The sequence below is a fragment of the Vidua chalybeata genome, chromosome 16, assembly GCF_026979565.1.
Source record: "Vidua chalybeata isolate OUT-0048 chromosome 16, bVidCha1 merged haplotype, whole genome shotgun sequence".
Classification (NCBI taxonomy): Eukaryota; Metazoa; Chordata; class Aves; order Passeriformes; family Viduidae; genus Vidua; species Vidua chalybeata.
Genome location: NC_071545.1, coordinates 3,140,976 through 3,163,662, shown reverse-complemented (window position 1 = coordinate 3,163,662; position 22,687 = coordinate 3,140,976). Strand labels below are relative to the sequence as shown.

At 40.8% G+C, this 22,687-nt stretch overlaps 1 protein-coding gene across 11 annotated transcripts in view; it reads right to left on the bottom strand.

Moving 5' to 3' along the window:
- The window catches only part of KATNIP (katanin interacting protein), a 55,747-nt gene that overhangs the window by 13,787 nt on the left and 19,273 nt on the right, over positions 1 to 22,687 (bottom strand). For 8 of the 11 annotated variants that reach the window (XM_053957758.1, XM_053957766.1, XM_053957763.1 and 5 more), the window contains exons 13-20: positions 19,908 to 20,048; positions 14,251 to 15,142; positions 9,261 to 9,989; positions 8,329 to 8,537; positions 4,773 to 4,823; positions 4,621 to 4,684; positions 2,544 to 2,721; positions 47 to 212 (exon numbers count right to left, since the gene is read on the bottom strand). In XM_053957758.1, the coding sequence (XP_053813733.1) occupies positions 47 to 212; positions 2,544 to 2,721; positions 4,621 to 4,684; positions 4,773 to 4,823; positions 8,329 to 8,537; positions 9,261 to 9,989; positions 14,251 to 15,142; positions 19,908 to 20,048 (2,430 nt within the window). The remainder of the gene's footprint in view (positions 1 to 46; positions 213 to 2,543; positions 2,722 to 4,620; positions 4,685 to 4,772; positions 4,824 to 8,328; positions 8,538 to 9,260; positions 9,990 to 14,250; positions 15,143 to 19,907; positions 20,049 to 22,687) is intronic. The other 3 variants (XM_053957765.1, XM_053957767.1, XM_053957764.1) reach the window with 1 other exon arrangement.

Sequence of the window (22,687 nt, the reverse complement as noted above, 5' to 3'; positions counted from 1 at the left end):
CACTGCTGTATATTTTTGCTGGCAGGGCTCCTTTTCTTTTACTTACCCCTCTGTAGGTATCCTCTGGAGATTTATTATAGTTCCAAAAGCGAAGCCCTGCAATACTTTCAGTTTTATCAAAATGGATTGTGAGCAGATGATCTTCTCCAAAAGAGAAGGGAATGAGCCACATATGGTCGTCCTCCACTGTGATATTAGTCCCATCTATTAACCTACAAAGAGAAAAGTCCATTAGCTGCACAAAGGGAAAAGCTGGCTTCTCTCATCAAAAGCAGGGAACTTTCCTAGGGTTTATTTTATTCTGGATGCCACTTCCAGCTTCCAGGGCTTCTCGTGCCCTTGTGCATGCAATTAAAAGCAGAGAAAGCATCAAAAATAGCATGCAAGTATTGAACTAAAGGCAGTGGAGGGAGAAAAAAAACAGTATTGTCTTTAGTTAGGTCTGCTTAAGGAAAAACAGCAAAATCCTTAGGTTTTCCCTGTGTGAACAGGGACAGGCAAAGGAAAGCTCAGCTGCCTTTGTAGCAAAGTGGCCAAAGGCAGAACTCAAACCCAGGTACAATATAATTTGTGAAGCCAGCTCCACACCCAAAGCAGTGCATCTGGCACCCTGCAGGGTGTTTCTATGCCAACACAAGTCTGCTGGATCCGAGGAGGAGCTGGATGGCAGCTGGATAACCCTGAGCAGGACCAGGGTTTGCTCACACCCCTCATGGACACAATAAGCTACATCTCTGCTATTTTACAAAGCTTCCAACCAGCAGGACAATGTCTTTTCATGGCAGCACAGGCTTCAGGTTGACTAAATAAAGTTAAACCTGATGTTTTCTGACATTATATTCTTCTACCACAAACTGTGCCATACAAAGATGGAGTAAAGGAGAATATGAATTAATTTTCCACTGTAATTACTTTGGTACACTGCCAAAAATGTAAGTATATACTTACTATTTATTTAAAAGTTTAATGGAAGAATGAGTGCCAGACTTGGCAATTCCTTAAAGAAAAAGATTTGAATAATGACTCTTTCACAGAGGAACTGATTAGGGAGTCCATGAGAGAAGAGATAATTCTTGATTTGGTCTTGAATAGTACACAGGACTTATTCCAAATGCCACAGTTGAGAGCACTGCAATGTACTCAAATTCAACATGCTTGCAGGAATATTCAGAGCCAAAAGAGCCTCTATTCCTTGTGCCCAAAAAAGTTCTTCAGCAAAACAATCAAGAATGTGAAAAAAAAAATAAAAATTAAAAATATAACCCACTTACTAAGAAAGATGTTAGAAAGAAGGAGGACTTGAAAACTCAAAGCCAGCCTGGCTCAGTAGCAGGATAAACAAAGTTATTATGGCCATCTTTCAGCAAAATTCATGATGAAAAAAGCCCTAAATTGATAGACTCATAAACTCTGGAAGGTTAAATGTGTACATACAGGCCAAAAAAAGAGTCTGAAGGCTAGCAAGCAAAAGATACAATAAATAAAATCCCTCAAATACATCAGGGGCATAAAGCTTGCCAGAAATTCTGTAGGATCAACATATCACTAGGCTGCAAAAGGAGCATTCAGAGAGGAGAAGGCGCCAACAAAAAAGGTAAATGAATTCTTTGCATTTGGGTTCATCAGGGTGGGGTCTGGAGAGACTCCCCCAGCAGAATCTGTTCATCACAGGGGATGTCATGGGAAGATTTCTTAGATCAGCAACTGCCTACAGAGATTTTCATACAAGATGGCAGAAGGAACAAGGAATTACACACAGGTAAGATTGATATCTGCATTAGTCAGATTAGCAAAAATTACAAACAACAGAGTTAGCGTGCATGGAGATAAATACAACATTCTAAGGAAGATTCCAGAGCCTTTGAAAAGACAAGTCCTAATTCATAAACCTGGTCACAGCCCATAAACATGCCAGCAAGACAGGATTACAACCAAAAATACCCTTTAAAATGGAGAGATGACTCAGAAACAACAGGATGCAGCTTCAATAACATCCAAAATGCCAAGTCCTCTCCAGATCTACAGCCTATCATTTCTATACTGCTGCCATTTAGATGCACAAGTTAATCTGAGGAAATATACTTGTCAATGAATAAAACTTCATTAGATTTGCAAAAAAAAAAAAAGTGCTGCAGATTGGCCAAAAGAATGGCACCTATTTGTGCAATTCCCCAATTGCACAAAACACTTCCTCACTCTTTGCTTACGTGAAATTTTTCCTTGAAATTACCCAGAAATCCTGCATAAATATCACTCAATATGCACAGACAGATGCTCCAGAACACCCACATTTCTTCCTGGAAAGTCCTTGGCAGAAATACCAACCAGGCATGTTCTCATCTCCCAGCTCAAACACCATCTTTTGGAAACATCTCATTCATGTTTCTACAACAAGCTGTTCCTGGACAGCCTGTGAATTCCAAGAATGAGCAGTGATGGGATAAAAATCATGTTCACATTAACATGTGTTAACATAAGTTTATAGAAATGTGTCACTTCAGAAAATCTGATGTAAAATGCATCCCAAGTCTTTGGTTACTTACTTTTCTAATGTTCTGGAATCTCCTGTGTACTCTGGAAGATCATTTAAGTCCTGGGGTGAAGCAGAGATCTGTTCTGCATTGATTTTTAATGCTTGACCATCCTTTCCTATCACTTCAAGTCCTGTCAGTCCCAGGTAATGAGAGTCTCCCCAGGTCATGGTAAAGTTCAGTTGCAGGCCTACATAAAGGAATATACATTTAATGTCTCTGTAAACTTACTGGTTTGTAGTGATGAGCCAATGTAAACATGAGTGCAAATCCCAGTGATTAGCAGCATGGATGTTTTTTTATACATTCAACAACTTTATATGCTGGAATTGGAGATTTCCTGCTCTGTTTGTCCACCTCCATGTAACAGCAGCTTCTTTTAATCTGTGTCAGAGCCCTTTAATGTGCCACCAGCACCTTGTTCACTTGCAATTACACAACTGCTGATCAAGCACGTTCCCAAGTGCCTCATTTCTGGGACTGCACCCTGACAGCCAGCCAGTGACACATTTAAGCAGTTACATGACAGATTTTGTGATTATGCAGACACAGAGAAGACCCATTAGTCTGAAGTCTATCCATCATCTTTCACCAGCTAAATGACTGTATAGATTCATATAAATCCAGCCTCTCAGAAATCCAAACATTTTTAGAGAACACCTACTCACAGTTAAAGCAAAGAAAAAACTTGGTTTACTAATGTTTTTAAGTTATTTTCTTCACATCAGAACTGGACACATGGAAGCATTTTCATGGGATGGCATCAGTGAAAAGCACAGATATTGATTAGGCTGTATCTCCAGAAAATAAACAGGAAAGAAAAGCTGGATGGACAAAAGGCTGAATGTGAATCTCCTGTTCCACCTGTTTTATGCCTTACTGAAAAGACAGAAATAGCATGTACAGATATAACAAGTAAAATTCCAATCTGGTCAGGTTCTATAAAAATCCATCCCTGTAAATTAAAAATACCTTTCATTTCACACACTACAGAAGCCCACAAATAATCAGGTTGGGTAATGTCTAAAGAAGCACCAGTAGTCATAATTTATGTTTGTAAAACAAACAAGCATTAAACCTCTTAACCCATCCAGCCCAGTTACCTCTAAAAAGCCAGAGCAAGTCCTGATACACACAGAGATTCACTTGGGTGTAAGATTTCATCAGCATTTGCAGGGACACAGAGAAATAAACAGCTGTCAGGTGACAAATGTGGAGCTCTGGCTATACTGCCAGCAGATACTAGTCCCAAGGCCAAAGCTGAGACTAAAGGTGCTCAGGGCACAGGCAGGCAGGAGCTCCCAGGAGAACCAGTCTGTTCTCCAGTGGAAAGCTGCACTGAAGCAGCCATCCACACAGATCTAGTATTCCCCAGAGTTTAGGATTCCTTACAGAATCTGAGGATGACACGGGGAAAAGGAACTTCTGGAGGTGTCTAATCCAGCTCCAAGCTCAGAACAAGTCCAGCATAAAGGCTCTCAGGAGCTCATCCAGGGGAAGTTTTCCTGTCTCCAAGGCTGGCAGATTCCAAACCCTCTCAATCCAGTGTTGGATTGCTCTCAGGGTGAAAAAAATTTCCTAACACCCTGCTGGAAACTCTTGTCAAAGGACCAGGAACTGCTCCTGGAGCTTGTGGGCTATCAAGAAACTCTCTGGACAACAGCTGAAAGGCCCACAGAGAGCTGGTTTGGTACAGGATAATAAATCAGGTACTTAAGCAGGGATATAACATTCTGATCTAGCTTTACTCTAGGGTTTCTGTTGTCAACCCAATCTAAAAAATTCAGTCAGTCTACATAAATACAAAGGATTGGGAGAGAATTACTGGGTAAGGGACACAGCTATTAGAAATCCCATTCAGGGACTAGGCAAATGGCTAATGTTATTTTTCTGAGATTAAAAGCCAACTGTTACAATATAATGTTGTAAATGCCATAGCAAACAAAGCTTCTGCCTTAAATATTCAATTCTCTTCTTTATTCTAGACCTGGCATCTGTCACAAAGTGCTGTACAGCAGACAAATCAGATCATCCTTGATAACACGTTTGGGGGAAGGCTGGTAAATCAAGAATTGATGTAAGGACTTACATTTTCCAGCAAATATTCCTGTTTCCTTTGGTATGCATTCAGAGGCAGAGTCTGCCTCTTGAACCTGAAAAGAAAGTCAAGGAACAGGTTCAGTATTACACTTACACTGACTGTTTATGAAATCTATATTTGTAGAACAGTTATATTTGTACCTGTTTCTTTTTGTATATCAATCTCCCCTCTGCCTCCCCACACAGGCTGTCCTGCAAAAAATGGAAAACATGACCCAAAATGTAGAATATCAGGTGGGTTCTTAGAAAGCCCAGACTATTAGGGCAGGGTTTTAGATTAGTGAATATAGAAATGTGAAATAGGAGACTCCATAGTGTGAGCTACCTGTTCTCAAAGAGGCTGAAATCCTTAAATAACACTTATTTCCCTGCAGACTGCCATCAGCAAGTGATAATATGCTGTATTTGCAATATGTTGCAAATCTGTTGCAGACACAAGGAGTCTGGAAGGAAGTCAAGACCAGAGAGTGCCACCACAATTTCTTCTCCAGAATTAAGAGGCAGAACAAACAAGCAAACTTGTCCAAAAGCTTGTGCTTCTGCTCTGGCAATGCTAATTAAAAATTGCCTATGCTATTCAGAAAAGTGAAGAAACAGATGACAAAATTTGCTGATCACACTGGGGCAATCAGGGTAGTAAAGACAAAAATGGCAAAGGATTGCAGATAGAATTCACTTCACTGAGTAAGTGGGATAAAATGGCAAATTCTGTTCTCTGTGGACAAATGTAAAACAGAGAAAACAATCTTAACTTCACATATACCAGTACTGGCTCCAAAATAAGTAATAGTAGATTAGAATGTGAAATCTTGGCATTTTTATAAGTAGCTCTATAAAAACATCAGCTCAATCCTCATTAGTAGTCAAAAGGCCAAACAGGAAATTAGAAGTCCAAACTCTTTCTCTTTAATTCATCATTAGAAATAAACTTCCTGTCAGCCACAATACATCAAATGGATCTACACAGTGCCTAAGTAAAATAAATAAAGACTTGTCAACACTTGTCTCCTACTGTTCCATTAGATCCCTGCAATGTAACCACTGATCCCCACAGGATCTCATGGGCTCCCTGACTGCAGTATCCTTCATGTGGCAGCAAATGTGCCTGGGGGAATCAAGGTCATTCAGGTGAGACTGAACAGGAAATGGGCTCTGAAATAAACCCACAGAACCCACACAGTGGAAAATCCCTCCCACTGGAGGTACCTCTCTCACGAGCCAGTTCTGTTCCTCACAACAATTCTAGAACACCAGCCTGGGAATTAAAATTTGCAACTTTACTGAAAATCAAAACCCACGGACACAATAAAAGGCACTGGGTTTACTGATTGCAAAATAATGCCCTCCCTAGCAGACCATAAACCATTTGTGCCACGGAACCTTATCAGCTCTTTTCTCCCTTTCTTATCTACTCAATCCCTTCCTGATGATTCCATTCCACTGATGCCCAATATATTTTCTTTCAGATATGAACTCATTTTCTACTATTTTAACTACTTCTGCTAGTGGGCATTGTCCTACCTGTGTTCTTAGATTCTTATGGCTAAAACAAAACACTACCATAATACAGGAGTTATTGGAAAAGGAATAAAAAGTAGAAAGTATTACCATGGTCTTACACCTGACCAAATGTTCAACACCTTCCTAGGAGCAACCATTCTGGAAAAGATTTAGAAGACTAACACAGGGGTATAAATCTCTTGAGTGGCTTGAAGAAGGGAGTGGGGAATAATTGTTTCATTTCTTCCAACACAAAACCCAGAGAACATTAAATGAAGCTAGCAAGAAAAAGGAGGAGGTTCTTTGTGCCATGCAGGTTCAGCTGGGAAACTTGCCACAGAGCACTGTAAATTTTAAAAGTGCATGTGGGTTCAAAAGGCTGGTGGATGAATTCATGCAATAAAAATCTGTGGCAGGATATTAAACACAGAGGTTAAGTTAAAAAGTCCTTGGGAGACACATTTCTAAGGGCTGAATGAGTGTTTCAGAGAAACAGTACACTGTTTGTGCTGTTCTTTCTTTCTTTCTCTCTCAGCAGCCACTACTGGCCCGAGAGCTGAATCAAGTGCAGTAGCCACAGGTCTGATCTGCTATAAAATCAACATGTTAAAGGTTCCTGAATTCATGGACAGACAGATGGACATGGATAACATTGACAGAAAAGTAAGACGCTTCTGTAAGAGCTTTTGGAAAGTTTTTAATAAAACACACCAGTTCATCTACTGAATGTGCAGCAGGGAATAAAGGGGAATGAACAACAGCAGGGCTGCTCAAACTGGTCAATACTGGTCTGACAACATTAGGCTGGGGGAGACAAATGGTGCAGAGGATCTGTATCATTCTGGTAGCATAAACATCCCCCTACAGAAATCCTGATGGTACCAGCAAACACACAGTGACAGGGAGATCAATGGCTCAGTCACAACAGCTTTTGTTATTGCACCGCTGGTACAGCAGTTTCAGAGTTACAACAGGGTGTGAAGGGCATCAGAGCTGAACAGCAAAATGAAAGGCAGAGCCTGTGTCTGAGCAAGCACCTGACAGTCCAGGGCCAAGCTTCTGCCATGGAAGAGGTCCTGGTGAATGCTCACAATAAACAGGTGATCAGGAAAAGAAAGGTCAGCTTCAGTTTGTCTTCATGAAACCCTGCATTGTGCAAGGTTCTGAGCAGTTTCAGATACTGCATCCAAAGATGGGATCAAAATTCCTGCAGAAGTCCAAGGGTTAAAGCCACTGACTTAAGGTCTGAACAGTGAGATCAAATTCCAACTCCATTGGATCTCCTTTTGTCTTGTGAGCCACAAGAAAAACAGGACAAGACAGAAGGAGAAGGTTTGGCTCATCAGGGACCAGATATCCCTGGGAAGATCTTGGCTGGAGCAGCTGGAATTTGGATTGATTCAGCTTTGGATCTCCTGACAGACTCACAAGTAAGAGTGTGAACCCTAGAAAAAGACCACCTCACAGACGCCACAAAGGGCGCTCAGGAAGATTCTGAGAAAGTAGAAAATTTCACGGAAAACGGGTCAAAGACTGCCACACACCACCTTGAGAAAATCCTGTGGGATCTTTGCTCAGACACTGGGCTGTTGGGCTGGAATGGCATAAGGCAAGAGCTCGAGTGCTTGGAAACACAGTCTTCCTCCAAGGACTGAAATACCTTCTGCATGGACTAGAAAACAGGTGTTCTTATGATGCAAAATGCACCCAAACCTGTGATGATGCTAGTCAAAAAAAAAAAAGAAAAAGAGGAAAAATAAGGGGAGGGTTGAGAGGAAGAGACCCTTCTCATTTAACATCCTCAATTTGTGGAGGAAGAAACCAACAATATGGAAAATATGGAAAAACCTTTGGAATGCCAGGGAGCACAGCTACTCATGATAGGAGTAACTGTATGAGAAAAATCACTGACAATGCAGAAAGCTTCAGGAGTACCCAAATCATAAAGAACTCTCCCTAGTCTCTGTCCAAGTAAGTAAAGAAGTAGGCTTATTAATTAATCAGGGAAACCACAATTTGGAGGACCTTTTGGGTTTTAAAAAAACAGCATAAATTATTGACCTGGTGAAAAAAAGTCTTTAAAATCGTAATAATTGTGTCAGCTCTTCTGCAGTTTTATTCCAGCCTGGAAATGTGGCTATTACTTCCATGTTTCAAACAGACATTTATAGAGAGTTTTAAACATAGAGGTCCCCACCTGCTGATCCTCTGTTCTCAACCCTGCTTGTGTGAAAGGTCTCTCATCTCCCTCCCTGTCTGCAGTTGTTGGCCTCTTCAGCTCTTCCTCATATCTCAGGGAGCTGGAATCTCCCATTTCTCCATCATATGTCTCATCATAGTAGTAAATGGCTTCAAGAATATCATCATCAGTAGTGAACAATATGGTATCCCCAAAGTGCTCTGGAGCTGAAGGCAACATACAGAATTAAATGGAGAAATAATGCAAAAATAGAAAGAATGAGAAAAATTATTTTTGGTCCTTCTTTGCATTTAATTTTCAGCAGTGTTTAAAGATAATACATGGCCAATTGATACTGATTAAGGCTATAATTAGTGTTTCACTCTCAAACTTATACTGCAGAATGGAAAATTAGAGAATTTCAATTCTCTAATGGATTCTCTAACACCCTGCTGGAAACTCTTGTCAAAGGACCAGGAACTGCTCCTGAAGCTTTTGGGCTATCCAGAAACTCTCTGGACAATTTCTCTAATTGTCATTCATTTCAATGGAAATTCAACAGAAAATTAGAGAATTCACTAGAGAATTCAGTCAGATTTCAGATACATAGAAAATAGGAAAGAAGCTTCCCAATCACCTTCTCCAAAAGACCATGTATGTGAAAACAAGCAAAAAGATGCAACTTTGAAATTTCTAGGGCCTATCTGATGTGATTGAAACACAGACTGGTTGCTAAGACATAGTTAAAAATGGAGATTAGCTCTGTATGCTGCTAAAATCCCCAGTATCAGTGAAGAATGCATTAATGGGCTTTGCATTATGTTTTTAAATTAAACACCAGACAAAGTGCCAGCTTGCTTCGAAGTGGAAAATGATAACAAACAAGCTAAATGTATTTTGTTTGTATCGTACTCCTGTTTCCACAAGGAAAATCAGAAATGATAGCCTACCTCCAGACAAGGTTCCTGAGGCTTTGGCAATCTCTCCTTTAAAGATGCACTGCTCATCCAGCACCATGATAATGTCTTTCACACCTCGGAAGGAGTGGATTCGGGATTTATTGTAATTCCAGATCCTAATCATGGCTACCTGACAGGAATTCACAAAGTCAATAAAGACAAAGTGAGGTTTTCCAGGGGTGAATGGTGCCAGCCAGAGGTGCATATCATCCTGGGTCCGATTCACCCCATCTATTAGGTTGGTTACTATCCTGGGATCATTTCCATAAGCTGGTAAAATATTTATGTCAGGGGGTTCAGCTGTTATTTTTGCAATCTGAACAGGCTCTCCTTTAGAACTGAAAACTTCAATTCCATTGAGACCAACATAATGTCTGTCTCCCCATGTTGTTCGGATGTCAATCACCAAGTGCTGCCCATAGGGTAAAACAGGGATTTTAAAATCACTTCCATCCTGTATATCCACAGAATTTTCTTCCTCTTGCTTCTTTGGTAGTGTTTGTAGTCCTTCTCTTTTCTGATGTTCTCCAGGCCGGTTGATTTTCTGCTGATGGAGAAACTCATCAAAAATATCCCCTTGAAAATCCATGTTCGAGATCCGACCACGGTGGGAATAATTAAATTTCACCAAGGAGTTCCAGGACTCCTGCAGAGTGTGTTCTTGCTCACTGCACCACTTCATTCTAGAGGTTGCTACATCCTTGATGGGAAAGTCTTCATCTGAAAACAACATTACAAAGGCATTTAATGTACAAACAGGGAGCAAACCACTCCAGCACTGACTCTGCAGAAGGATGTCGTGTCCCTCACTGGAAATTCTCTGACAGCAGCTCTTGTACTTTGCCTCTCTATACAAAGGCCACGTGTCCCAGTTTCCCTTCCCCACTCAGACACAATGAACAAAATCACTTTTACCTATGGAGGAGCAGAACTCCTGCCACAGTAAAAACTGTAACTAAGTTTGACACTGTGAATTCTTGCCTCAGCCCTTAAAGAAATTGGGATTTTTGCCCAGTGATACTTATTGTGTGGCTGTTACAGGAGTTTAAAACAGCCCTCTGCATTTCTGCAGGTCTTTCATAGAGCTGGAAATGGCTGAACTGGTTAATGTAAGGCACTACAGAGAAAAGCTGGTTCTTCCTCTCAAAATGAGCCACAGGTGTATAAAGAAAAGTGGTGGGAAAAGGAGCAGGTTCAGCAAACAGGGAGGATGAGATGAGCATTTTAGGCAGGCAATGTCCAAATATTTTTCCTATTTTTCAGCACATGTGAGGTGTAGAAAGAGGATAATTACAAGATATCCAATGGGAATGCAACAATGGGAGGGCAACAAATCAGAGGGGCCCAGTGGGAGCAAAGCATCTTTTCCTTGTGGCTGCACTGGGGAACTGCTTCATTTCCATCTCAAAACAATTAAGAACAGATAATAACCAAGGTTTTCAATAAAGCAGTCACTCATGTGTTTTCTTCAAATAAATGAAGAAAAGGAAGTGGAGTACTGAACAATTACAGGCCCGTGGGCCAGATTTTACTTCTGTGCAGTGTCCTTGGGTGGATAATAAAACAAATGGTTATCAAGAATAAATGCCAATTGCTGTGAAATGCAAAACAAAATTTTCCCAAAAGACTGCTCAAGACTAACTTTTAACTGTGTTTTTGGAAATACTGGAAAGAAGCAATGTTCCTAATCTGTGCATGGTAAATAATCATTTGCAGTGGGGACACGTGAGATAAAATTAAAAATTTTAAAGCAGATGAGAAACTACCTGGAAAAGGGTTGTCTTCCAGAGTGAAAGGCTGGAGACCAACCTGGCACTCCTCTTTACATCACAAGGAAAATGCAGACACGAAGGAAAGGTTCATATTTCAGAGAACATCAGACATTTTTAAGTCACTTTCTAGCTCACACCACTACCAGTACAGATACTCAAGAGGTGGCTGATCCCCAACGTTACATCCCAGAGCCTCACAATTCACCTGGACAAGGCACTGTACAAATATTTAACCCTTGAAAATGTCAAAGCTTGAAAATTTCAGGATGAGCCGAGTACAGAGGAGTATTTAACATCCATTGACTTTCCTTGTTTGGGAGGGTTTTTCCCTTTTCTTTTCAAACATGAATTACTTCCAACAGTCCAGAGGTTACAATTCTGAAGTCCCTCTAGGGCAGGGCAAGGGGAAGTTAAGAGGTTTGTGAGCTACTTTAAGGAGTGGTAACAGGAGAAGTGGAGCTCTGAAAGGAAAGCAGAGGTGATCCAAAAGCAGACACCAATGGCTAAAGGCTTACAGGGTGTGTCTTTTTTCTTTTAAGAATATAAAATGCATTATTTATTAATGACACCTCAAACATCCAACTCCTCTGTGGGTTCAGGAGTGTCTTGAACCACCAATACAGTTTCTGATGGTGACACACACCACACACATTTCCTCTCAAAACTTTAGTAAACTACATTTTGGGGCAAGAAAAAAAGACACCTTTCTTCTCCCTCTGTTGTGTTAATCTCTTTTTTTACTCCCTGCAGTTATAAACAGCAATCATATTTCCATGCTGCAATCACATGCTTCATTTCCCAAATCATTCTAAAAGCTCTCCTCTCTATCTGTCCCACTTGGTAATCAGCTTTCCTGAAAATGGATGATCAGAGCTGCAGTTTTCCAAGTGAGGTCTCACAAGTGCCTGTGTTGAGACATTGAGGTTTCCCAAGTACCCAAAATGCCTCTGCTGATCCACCCTGGGAGTGCACTGCTCCAATCACTGCTCACACCAGCATTTCAGTCAATCTGTTATCAGCTACTCAACCATGATTCTTCTCTTCCTCGGTCATTTGCAATTGATGATTACTCAGCTTACAACTTAATTTTTGGTTATTAGTCCCCAGATGAGCCTACAAGCATTCTACTGAATTGCATTCCATTGCTCCAGTCCTCAAGTTCATCGTTCTGTGCAGTTCTTCAATCTCCTTAACTCATAATAAACCAAATTATATGTTATTTGCAAATTTTATCAGCATACTCCCACCATTTCCCTCGCACATTAAACTGGTTATCAAAGAAAAATTGATGTTTTTATAGCAACATTAACTCGAGCCAAGCCTGTACGTGCTGTTACTAATTTCTGTTGTTCTTGTGAACCATTTAGTGACCAAAGCCATGCTGTGGCATCCACAGGAGCCTCTGAGCCTTCCCTTTGTCTCACCCTCCACTGGGAACTGCCCTTCTCCCAGCCCCAGGCCAATTAAAATCCAGCACTCTCAGGGAAACACTTAAAAGGTTTCCCTGTTGTTAAAGCCCTCTCAGCTCCATTTGAAGATGGCTTTACCCTGCACACACAGCAGAGAGAACAAAAGCTACTGTATGGTTGCAATTTCCCAGGGACTAAAACACATCGGGAGCTTTAAGCACCACAGGACAACCTGCTCTGAGCAAAATTACAGAAAATTTGCACTGAAAAATTGTAGTTTACATTGAAATTCCTAATTTTTCCCCATTTTCACAACTGAACAGAACTTCTCAAGGTGGTACTTATTTATAGTTTTCACAAAATGAAGGTTTTCCTGTAACAGATACTGTGAAATGTGTGAAACAGTAAATGGGCTGCAGGGAGTGGGGGTGGGTGAAGGGCAGGTGGCACCTATTCCAAACTTCTCTATTCTTCTCTTCTTTGAGATACAACTTCAGAGACACTGATGAAATTGCTGTTTTCTCCACAGAGGGTCAGACAAGGAAAAATCCAGACATTCTAAGTTTAGAGAGAACCATTTTCCTCATCTTTGTCTGAAAAAAGCCCTGCACTAGCTGCTATAGAATTTGAACTGGCACGCCTTCATTTAGGTGAATTTGCTGTCCCTTGTCACCCTTACTTGCATGTAAACACCCACATTCAATATGCAGCAAGATACATTTTCATGTAAATTGTTCTGATGCTCAATCACCCCCAAAATTTCAATTTGTAGTTTTGGAACATCTTATTCCAATTCTCTGGGTCTTATTGTCCTTGTTGTATTAACTCCTCATTTGAGACAAGATACTGAATGCTGAATAATTACAGAATGGCAAGGAAGGGGCATGAAGGGTCCAAAAACCAGGAGTTAGAGTGACATGGCTTGAAACTGAAAAAGGAAGACAAACATATATCCCAAGCAATGGCAAGCTGGGTGAGACAAAGTAGAAATTGTGGGTAAGAAATTCTACTTTTCTGCTATTTACACTTGTTAAAGACAAAAGTATTATCTCATGCCCTGAAAATTTCATAGCCATGGATTTCCAGATGTTGGGATAAAGGGGAACTTGGGAAGTTGCACAATTCTCCTACTGTTCCCTGGGGACACACTGCTGGATCCTGGCAGAGGCAGAACACAACTGCACAAAGCTGGATCCACCTCCAACAGGAGGTCTGGGGAAGGAGGACAAGGATAATCAACAGCACAGAGCAGACAACAGCTAAATTTATTAGAAAACTCTTCATAAATAAGCAAGATGTCTGAGGGAGAGGTTTGTAAAATTATGAGCAGAGAAGAAAAATAAGGGTAATTTTCCATTCACTCTGAATAAATATATTGAGCATCTATTCTCACCGAGAAAGACACAAAGCTACTGTACAAATAAACTCTGCAAATTTGGGATGTAATGTTCTTTATCTCTCTGCAGATTTTAATTGATATTAGCAAACATTTGCTGTCTACAGGACTGTCAATTTTTGGAATGTAATTTACTGAAATTTTGCCTTCCAGCTGCTCCAAACAAATTAAAAGCCCCTAAATCAGAATGTAAATTTTTCTGAAGAGTGTTTCATATCAGGTGTAGGACCAGGAGAGAGACTGAGTATTCTCGGGAGGAAAATATCACAGTTAGCCAAACTAATATGCCCTGTCTAAACTTCCAGGAATCTCAAGAGGTCCCTTCCACCTAAAATGAGTTTGTGGCTCTGCATAATGGAGCACACATCAGCACTTGGTCTAAGGTTGCTATTGTGACCTCTTACCTTTGAGAACAGAGTCACGTTCTCCAAAATTTGTAGTGTTTAATCCCAGCTTTTTACCACACATGACACTTCTCCTTCCACTCATGGGGTACTGTAAACTGCAGCAGTTTTTGTTAGAAATGTGGTCAAAGATGTCCAAGTCCACATCAGCATCCCTTCTGGCCAGCGTTTGTGATCTCCCATCTCCAGTTGCATTTCTACAATTGGATCCTCCCAGTTCATGCCTCTGACATTTGACATCCTCATTTATCAGATCTGAGAAGTTTTTCATGATTTCATCTGGCTGTGTTTGAAATCTTGAGTTGAAATTCTGTTCTGGAGCAAGCCACGGAGGCTTCTGCCTACTGGGAGTGACTTGATTATTCTGTGTTACCTGGGAAGATGACTGCAACCAAGAAGGAACTGCACCTGCACAATCAGTCAGTTTTCTTCCTGTTAACTTTTCCATCTGCTCACTCAAACAAAGCTCATCATCAGACTGAACGTGCTCTGGAACTGCTGCTGCCTCCTCTTTGGCATCTTTTATACAAACTTGAGATGGGAACACTTTTAGATCATCCTCTAACTGAGACAAATTTTTCTTTGTAAAGCTGATTGAGTTCATCTTAGGCTCAAGATGATTTTCTTCTGGCAGAGCTGTCCAGTTCAGTGAAGCACTGTTTGATCCTGAGCATTTAAAAAGCAGGTCTGTTTTCTTGTCTGGGCCTGCAGGTGCATTTCCTTCTTTCCTCTCAGCTGAGGGAGAGGCTGAGCTATCTTGCTTGTGATCTGTAAGGTCAATTGTGGTGCTCTGGTCAGCAAGGAGGTCTCCAGAGCCTCTCTCTAATTCACCATCAAATACAAGGTTCTCATCAACATACAACTTCACCTTCTTTGCTCCAACATCAAGGTCCTACAAAAATAAAGGTATGAAGATTTCAGTCAAGCTTTCAAGCATTAGATATCACAGCTCTGGGACTCTGACATTTGAACACTTAATCAATAGACAGATGGAAACAATTAAACCCTGTGTCAGTACGTGCTTTTGACTGTTTTTTAATCTAAAGCTGAAATGACTAAAAAACACTGTGTAATAGATAAGGGTTTTTTTTAAAGGATGGAAAACCCTGCTAGACACTGCTATCACTTTGTCTGACAAGGTTTGATTATTTAGAAAAGCTTGAGGGGAAAAAGCCTAGATTAAGTACAATTATATTTGATCAGGATATAAATTCCAGAGGCACATTTTGCTTTTCATCCCTAAGATTCACCACTTTCACGACATGTTCCACAGTGAACAACCACCCAGATCAAAGCCACCGGAGTTAAAAAGAGTTACAGAGTTACAGAAATGCAGAGCTAGAAAGTACAGCCAGAAAAAAAAATCATCCAGTCCATCTCTTTCCACTGAAGAATGTAAAATAACCTACACCATTGTGAGGAAATCTGGTTTTAACAGTTTTCAACTAATCTGCCTTCATAGCTTATTCCAACACTTAACTAGCCTTTTAAACAGCAAGCCTTCATCTCAGACACAATTCTGCCACTCACAACTTTATCTCTATGTTCTCCTTCTCTGTGGCACTCACCAATATCTGATTTTTTTATTCCATTGAAGTTAGAACTAATGTTCTTCTTATTCTCTTCACCATTTCAATATAACCTTTTCTCCCTCTTGACAAAAATACCATTATCTTCAAAGAAAATACAGAAGATGAGACACAATCCATCTCCTTTCTGTTCTCTAACTTGTCCATCTCTTGGAGTCTTTCAGGGACTCTCTGTTCTTTCCTTCTCTTTGTGAAAACTAAGAAGCTTTTTGTGAAAGTAAGAAGTTTCAGTTTCATCCCTCTTGCTCATTTATAGCCTGTCAGTTCTCTTTGAATACTGATTTTCATTTTCCTCTGCTCCCAGACTAAGCCAATCACTCCTTCCCTTCCAAGCATGAAAGTCTCTGGTTCTTCACTCCTGAGCACACTGTTTAAACCTTACAAGTTTTCACAGCTTCCATCCTGTTAATAATAACATCTCTGAGGCCAAAAAATGCAATGTGGACGTAGCCAGAGGAAAAGCAGAAGATGCAGGCATGACAAGAAAGCTACAGGTGAGGGAGGGGACTGGTGCAGGAACACAGGACACATTCCTGACAGGAAAAAAGATAACCTTCACTGAGTTCCCAGTGAACAGCTGTAAAACCAGTTTAATTGGCCATTATGGCCTGGCTGCCTGTGGAACTCCTGTAGGATCATAAAGTGCTGCATTTCTGTGCTGATGCAATCAGCCATAAAACAGGATATTTTTTCCCCCTGAATGAGGACACTGCTAGATTGATCTAACTGGGGATCAGAACATTTCAATAATTACATCTGTTGAAAACTACCTGCATGGCTTTGCCTGGAATTATGATGGGGAAGAGAAAGACTATCAGGATGTCTCAATAATGCTATTTTTAAAATTTTTATATGTCTAAACTGCCAATGTCCTCCTTAAATGCTAGAGACATTGAATATTCACAGTTGAATTTGGGATAACTGGAACATTTCTCCGTAACATTCCAGCTCTACTGCTGTTAGGAATACCCAGCCCTTAGTTCTGCATTTTTACCTGGCAATAGGTATAAACTGAAGAGGAATACAAAATACAGATGTACATTTGAAAAGTATTTGTCAATGTCATCTTTTTAAATTAAAATCAGCAACTTTTTAAGCACAACTTGTTTTGAAATGAATCCCACTGCACTCACCAGCAGCAGAGGAGGTCTGGTAGGCAGAGAAAACTCTACAAAATGAGATAGTGGAGCTCATTCTCCCTGAAAAAGGGACAGTCAAGCCCAAAAAGGGATCACTCACTCCAAAAACGCTCTTCCAGTCAGCGGGAGACTCTGTTTTCTGATGCTTTGTCATGTGTGGGATAGGTATTTTAGGAAGCAGAAAAGGTCTGAAGTGTACCAAGATGAAGCAGCCAGGTATTTCTAGGATAACAGAGACAGACTGGACTGGGGCAGGCATTCCAAGAGCTGATAGCTCAGAAGAGCTAATGAAAATGTGCACCAGAATCCTGAGCAGACTGAGCCTCAGGGAGGAAAAATCTGAACAGATCCCAAGAGACTCCAAGAACAAACATATGCAGGCACAAGACTAAGAACTGCTCTTTTTCATTCCCTCCCACTCCTCTTCTGAGTTTCCAGTTGCTTAGTGATCTATTCTGGTGGAAAAGATTGACAGTTTAGCTTCCCCAGTACCACTGCTCAGCTCTCCTCAAGCATGAGGAGGCTGGAAAAATCCCTTCCTCAGGAGTAATCCCACCCTGTAAACAACCACTCAATACTTCATCCAAGGCAGGGCTTTTCCTTCCTGGAAGAGTAATTAAAAGGGCACAATGTCTCAGAACAAGCATGTAGGTATGAGCATTGACAGAAAGAAAAAAAGATTTTGTGAAAATAATTCTGGTTCCTTTTGATGTTCCTTCCCAGTTTGCACCCTCAGCCCTCCCAGGGTGTTTGCTGGGATGGTGCCTCCCAAGGAGAAAACAGGGATGGTATTTCTGGCCATTTTTGTGATATTTGTGCACAAAGGAGAGAGCCTAAAACCAGAGGCACTTTTCTGAGAATTCCTCCTCGACAGAGGACCTGAAATTGCTTCTGCCTGACTTTTCAGAAAAGTGTGAAAAAGCAGCAGTAGAAAAGAAGCCAAGAACCAAAGAAAATACTTCTACAAAACTGATTGTGCTGGGAGAAAGCTGCTGCATCCTTACAGGCACCCCAGGGGTAATCCAGCACTGAAAAAACCCCAAGAGAATGGACAGGAACGTAGGCACAGAAGGAACAAACACACAGGCAACCACCTGAAGAAGAGAATTATTCAACTGGAGAACAACTAAGACGTTAATGCATTTAGGTATTGATTCCATTCCCAGTTCTGTGAAGACATACAACACACATTAGACAGGATCTTTTAAAAAAGTTTTAATAGCACCATTAACCATGCAATTTCAAGGTTATATCAAGTAGTTACAAAATGTCTGACTGTTGCAGATAAAGCTGAAAAAAACTGGCTGCCCTTACACTTGTTCCCTTCCTGCAGACTAAAAATCACCTCCTTTTTTGGAGGTCTCATCTGAAGTAAATAAAGGCAAGATGAAGCATCCTCTGAGACCTTCCTTGTAATTCAATGAATCAAGGAATCTATGACAATGATGTCATCTGACTTTTACAGCTTCCTTCAGACATATTTTCTCTCCTTCCAGGCTCAAGTTCTGAAATTCAAATATAGGAAAGTACCAGCCTGAGTTAATTTTTGGCCTATTTTTGGAAGTAGTACTTGGACATCTCTCACTTACGTGGTTTTTGAGGGAAAGAAGGCAGTTAGAATGATTCCCAAAATCCACACAGAAATCTGGCTCTGGATTTACATTAAGAGGAAGAAAATTGTTCATTCATTGTATTTTGGGGTTTTATACTTCTTAGACAAAACTGCCTCATGACAAATTACAGACTAAGGCAGAACTGCTTTGTATTATTCTTTCACCTTAAGGATAATGAGACATTTCTTCAGCAAGGGTAAACTGCTGCATTTCCACCAAAATCCATAGGATTATACTCCCAGTGGATTTTACACATTGCCTCATAGCAGGTTATTAAAGAAGCAGAGCCTTGAAACACAGACAAACATTTCTGTGTACATCCTGCATTCTATTCAGTAGATTTAGTAACAAATCATACCATTACCTCCAAGAACAGCAGCCCTTTCGCACACTCTAATGATGATGGAACATCCTGTAGACCACATTTTAGTGAGAAAAGCTATTAAAATTCCAGGAAAAGAAATATAAATCATGTTGTAGTAAATTTGTTTAAGCTGTCCCTTCCACGGCCATTTCCGTATGTATAAATTACCATATGTGCTTATATAAGAACATGGATGAGAGCAAACCCAGAGGGATAAAGCTTCTTATTTATAATCCAGGACAGCAAATCCTCTTTGATCCAGTACCTGAGATTTTTTTCTTAACACTGCAGTGTACAAACAATAATATTCATGGTGACATTCAAACACAGACAAGAGACCATCTGCCATCTGCCATGATATGTCTCTCTTGTAACAGTAGATTTCTGGTTTTATTATGAGCACACAGTAGTGGACTTTTTAATTGTCCCTGCCCAGGGAGGGGGGCTGGAGCTGGATGATCTTTAAGGTCCTTCCAACCCAAACCATTTTATGATTCTCATTAAAGTGATGAACCCCAAACTGAGCAACAGCCAGCCTGTTTATATTTATAGACACCAGAAAACACATATTTAAACACATATTTATTTACATTGTGATTAAACAGCTGAAAGCCCTGAATATTGAGATGCACTTACCTTTGTATCTTTATTTCTCACCACAGCAAAGGATTAACGACAGGATGTGCAAGCCTTTTATTAGGTCTTTAGTGATCTTTAATAGCTTTGAAAGCAAATGCACATTGTGCCCATGAAAACATTATCACTACATTGTTAGCACTTACAATTAAGACAAAAGCAAATTTCACAGCAGACAGGGACACCTCATAGCTCCTGTTTTATTACAGGAAATTGTATCTGCTTTTATTTCATGCTTTTAGAAAGAAGATCACACTGAATTTCCCTAGGCAAGGCAAGAGCAAATATACAGAGGAGTTGAGAAAAGACTACTTACACTGGGAGTTGTTGTGTTGTAATTCCAAATCTTGATCTTGGATATACCAAAGTCACGTGAGCGGGTGGGATTGCGGATAACAAAGTAAAGTTGGACGGGTGGGTGGAAAGGGCACATCCAAAGGCAGCTTTCCTCGGGGAGCTAAAAACACAGACAAGCAGACTGTCACTAATGCTCTTCTCCTGAAGCAGGTGTTTTAATTAACTCCCCACCCTCCCCCCACCAGCAGCACAGGAGGCCATTAGAAAAGTAAAGGTTTCATAAAATCTGCTACGTAAAGAGCAAAACCTCAGCCTCATTTCCCAAGAGTAAATCCCACTCTCCTGCCTGCCAGACAGCTCCCAACAACCTGGCAATGAGCTAAAGGTCAGCTGCCTGCTGTCCCAGGGAGACATCTGCATGCTCAGAGCACAGGCAGAGCAAGCCCAGTTTATTTTTATCAAATTAATCAGCTTTGCTGGCACTAGGGGGGATCACTGAGCACAATGGACATTCTACAATCATTTTACAATTTCTTTGCTTCTGGGTCTTCCTCTGAGGAGGGGAACCTTAGAGAATTTTACTTTACTGCCTGTCTCTATTTTAATCAGGCTTTGCAGATAATCAGCTTCACTTACAGGTCTACTCCTCAGAGCTATACTGGACGCTACACTGGAAATTTTCTAAGACATCACAGAATTCCCAACATGAATTTTACATACAACTGGCAATCAAGAGATTTTAAAGTACCAAGAAATGCCTAATTCGGGATATTGTTAAGAACTTCTACCACTACATTTTCAGAATGTAAGAAAAGGATATGTGGCAGCTCAGAAAGAAGGAAGTTTCAGAATCCAAATGTTGAATATTAATATATTTGATGTCCAGTGTTACCCACATGCGGGTAACATACCAGTGATCTGAAAGTAGCTGATAAATTAGTTCCTCTCCTGTTCTCAGGGACACACAGTACACAGATACACACCCACAAGATAACAGGAAGTCTTTTTCCACACCCTTCTCTCTGAAGTGAGTGTTTCAGTTTTTCCAGAAGGTGTTAAGCCCAGAACTTCCCTCCAGAGCCCTTCAGCTGTGTGACTAAGGATGGTAAGGACAGAGCCCTGGAGCCTGCTCAGAGCCATCAGCAATAGATCCACTTCTCACCATGGTCCTCTCCCCACTTCTCCAGACTCTGATGGGTCTCTGCCCCGAGCCTCTCAAAGAGCTTTGGGAGACTGTTTCTGCTTTAATGGCAGTTTGGAGCACCAACAGCCATAAGAGTGCCAGACAGGTTTTATCCTTTCTACTTAAAAGAAAGAAGCCTCTTGACATCAAAGAAATGAAGATCAGCCCTCAAATCACTGTTAATCCAACTCCAGGGTCAACTTCAAAGCTGCATCATGTTTTTGAAGCCATAGTTTGAACAAGAACGGTTAAAAAACAATTTCCCAACTGCAGACAACATCTGATAAGCAATCCATCTGCAGACCTCTCAAGGCAGGAGCTGACTCCCCAGAAATCAATAGTTTCTGGTGTGTACTGAGAGCCAGAGGTGCCTTCACAGGAGGGTACCTGATTCAGCACCAAAATGACCTGTTCCTGCTTCTCACTGGTTTCTCTGTAAAACTGCACACAATGTTCCAAAAAACAGAGATTTATCAGAGCCAGACTGAGTGTTGTGTCCTGAGAGAGAGGCAGCCATGGAGATCATTTTGTTCATCAGTGGAAATAACTGATGGGGCTGAGCTTACACAACCTCACAGGTGTCACAGTCCCCATGAGGGCGTCAAAGATTTGACACCAGAAATTCAAGGCACCTTGAAGGATCCATGCCAAAACTCAAGAGACTGTGGAGGACTCTCATGTTTTATCCCAAAGAGTGATGTCATGTCTTTGCCTTCACAAGAGGTACTTGAGCCTGGGGTTACTGTCTTGGAGCTGAAAAATCTAACGCAAAAATTCTTTGAACCATCAGGGTGAACTTAAGGAGTCAGAATTACATTTTTACTGAACCAAGGAAAAAGGGGAGAGTGGAAACCTTTAATCTTAAGATTTTGTGGGAGATTGGCACTGCTTCTTGTTACACTGAAGGTGTAAATGATGGAGAGTAAAGGAAGCCTCAAGCACTGTGAAGAGGAATGACACAGGTCTAAGGGTTTCCCATGGGGAAGAAACACCTTTGTTAGATATTTACCTGTCCTTGTTATTCTGAGGTTTAAAAGACCTCTATATGCATATAAGAATCAAAAAGGTTTGTGGAAAACATTTCAATAAAATACTTCATCTATGATCAGAATCCCAGAATGGTCTGGGTTGGAATGCACCATAAAAATCATCCAGTTCCAAGCCCCTGCCATGGGCAGGGACACCTTCCACTGTCCCAGGGTGCTCCAAGCCCTAGCTAAATTGGCCTTGGACACTTCCAGGGATCCAGGGGCAGCCACAACTTCTCTGGGCACCCTGTGCCAGGGCCTCAGCACCCTCACAGTAAAGAATTCCTTCCCTATTATCTAATCTAAAAAGTTGAGAGCACCAGATATTCTGCCAGGCATTTCTTTCTTTTACAGTACATCACAAAATACAAGGAAGGAGGCAGTTTAAGTGCTCTTCTTAAAAGTCTGCAAGGGTAATAAATAAACTAATAAAATAAAATCCCTCAACTTCAATAAGAGTATTCTCAAAGACAAAAGTACACCTAAATGATCAAAGATGGAAGTGTTTTAACCATGGTAAAATGAGTTTTCCACACAGTAAGTTTTTATTTCAAGTTTTTGTTCTGTTGAAAATGTTGTTGCTCAGAG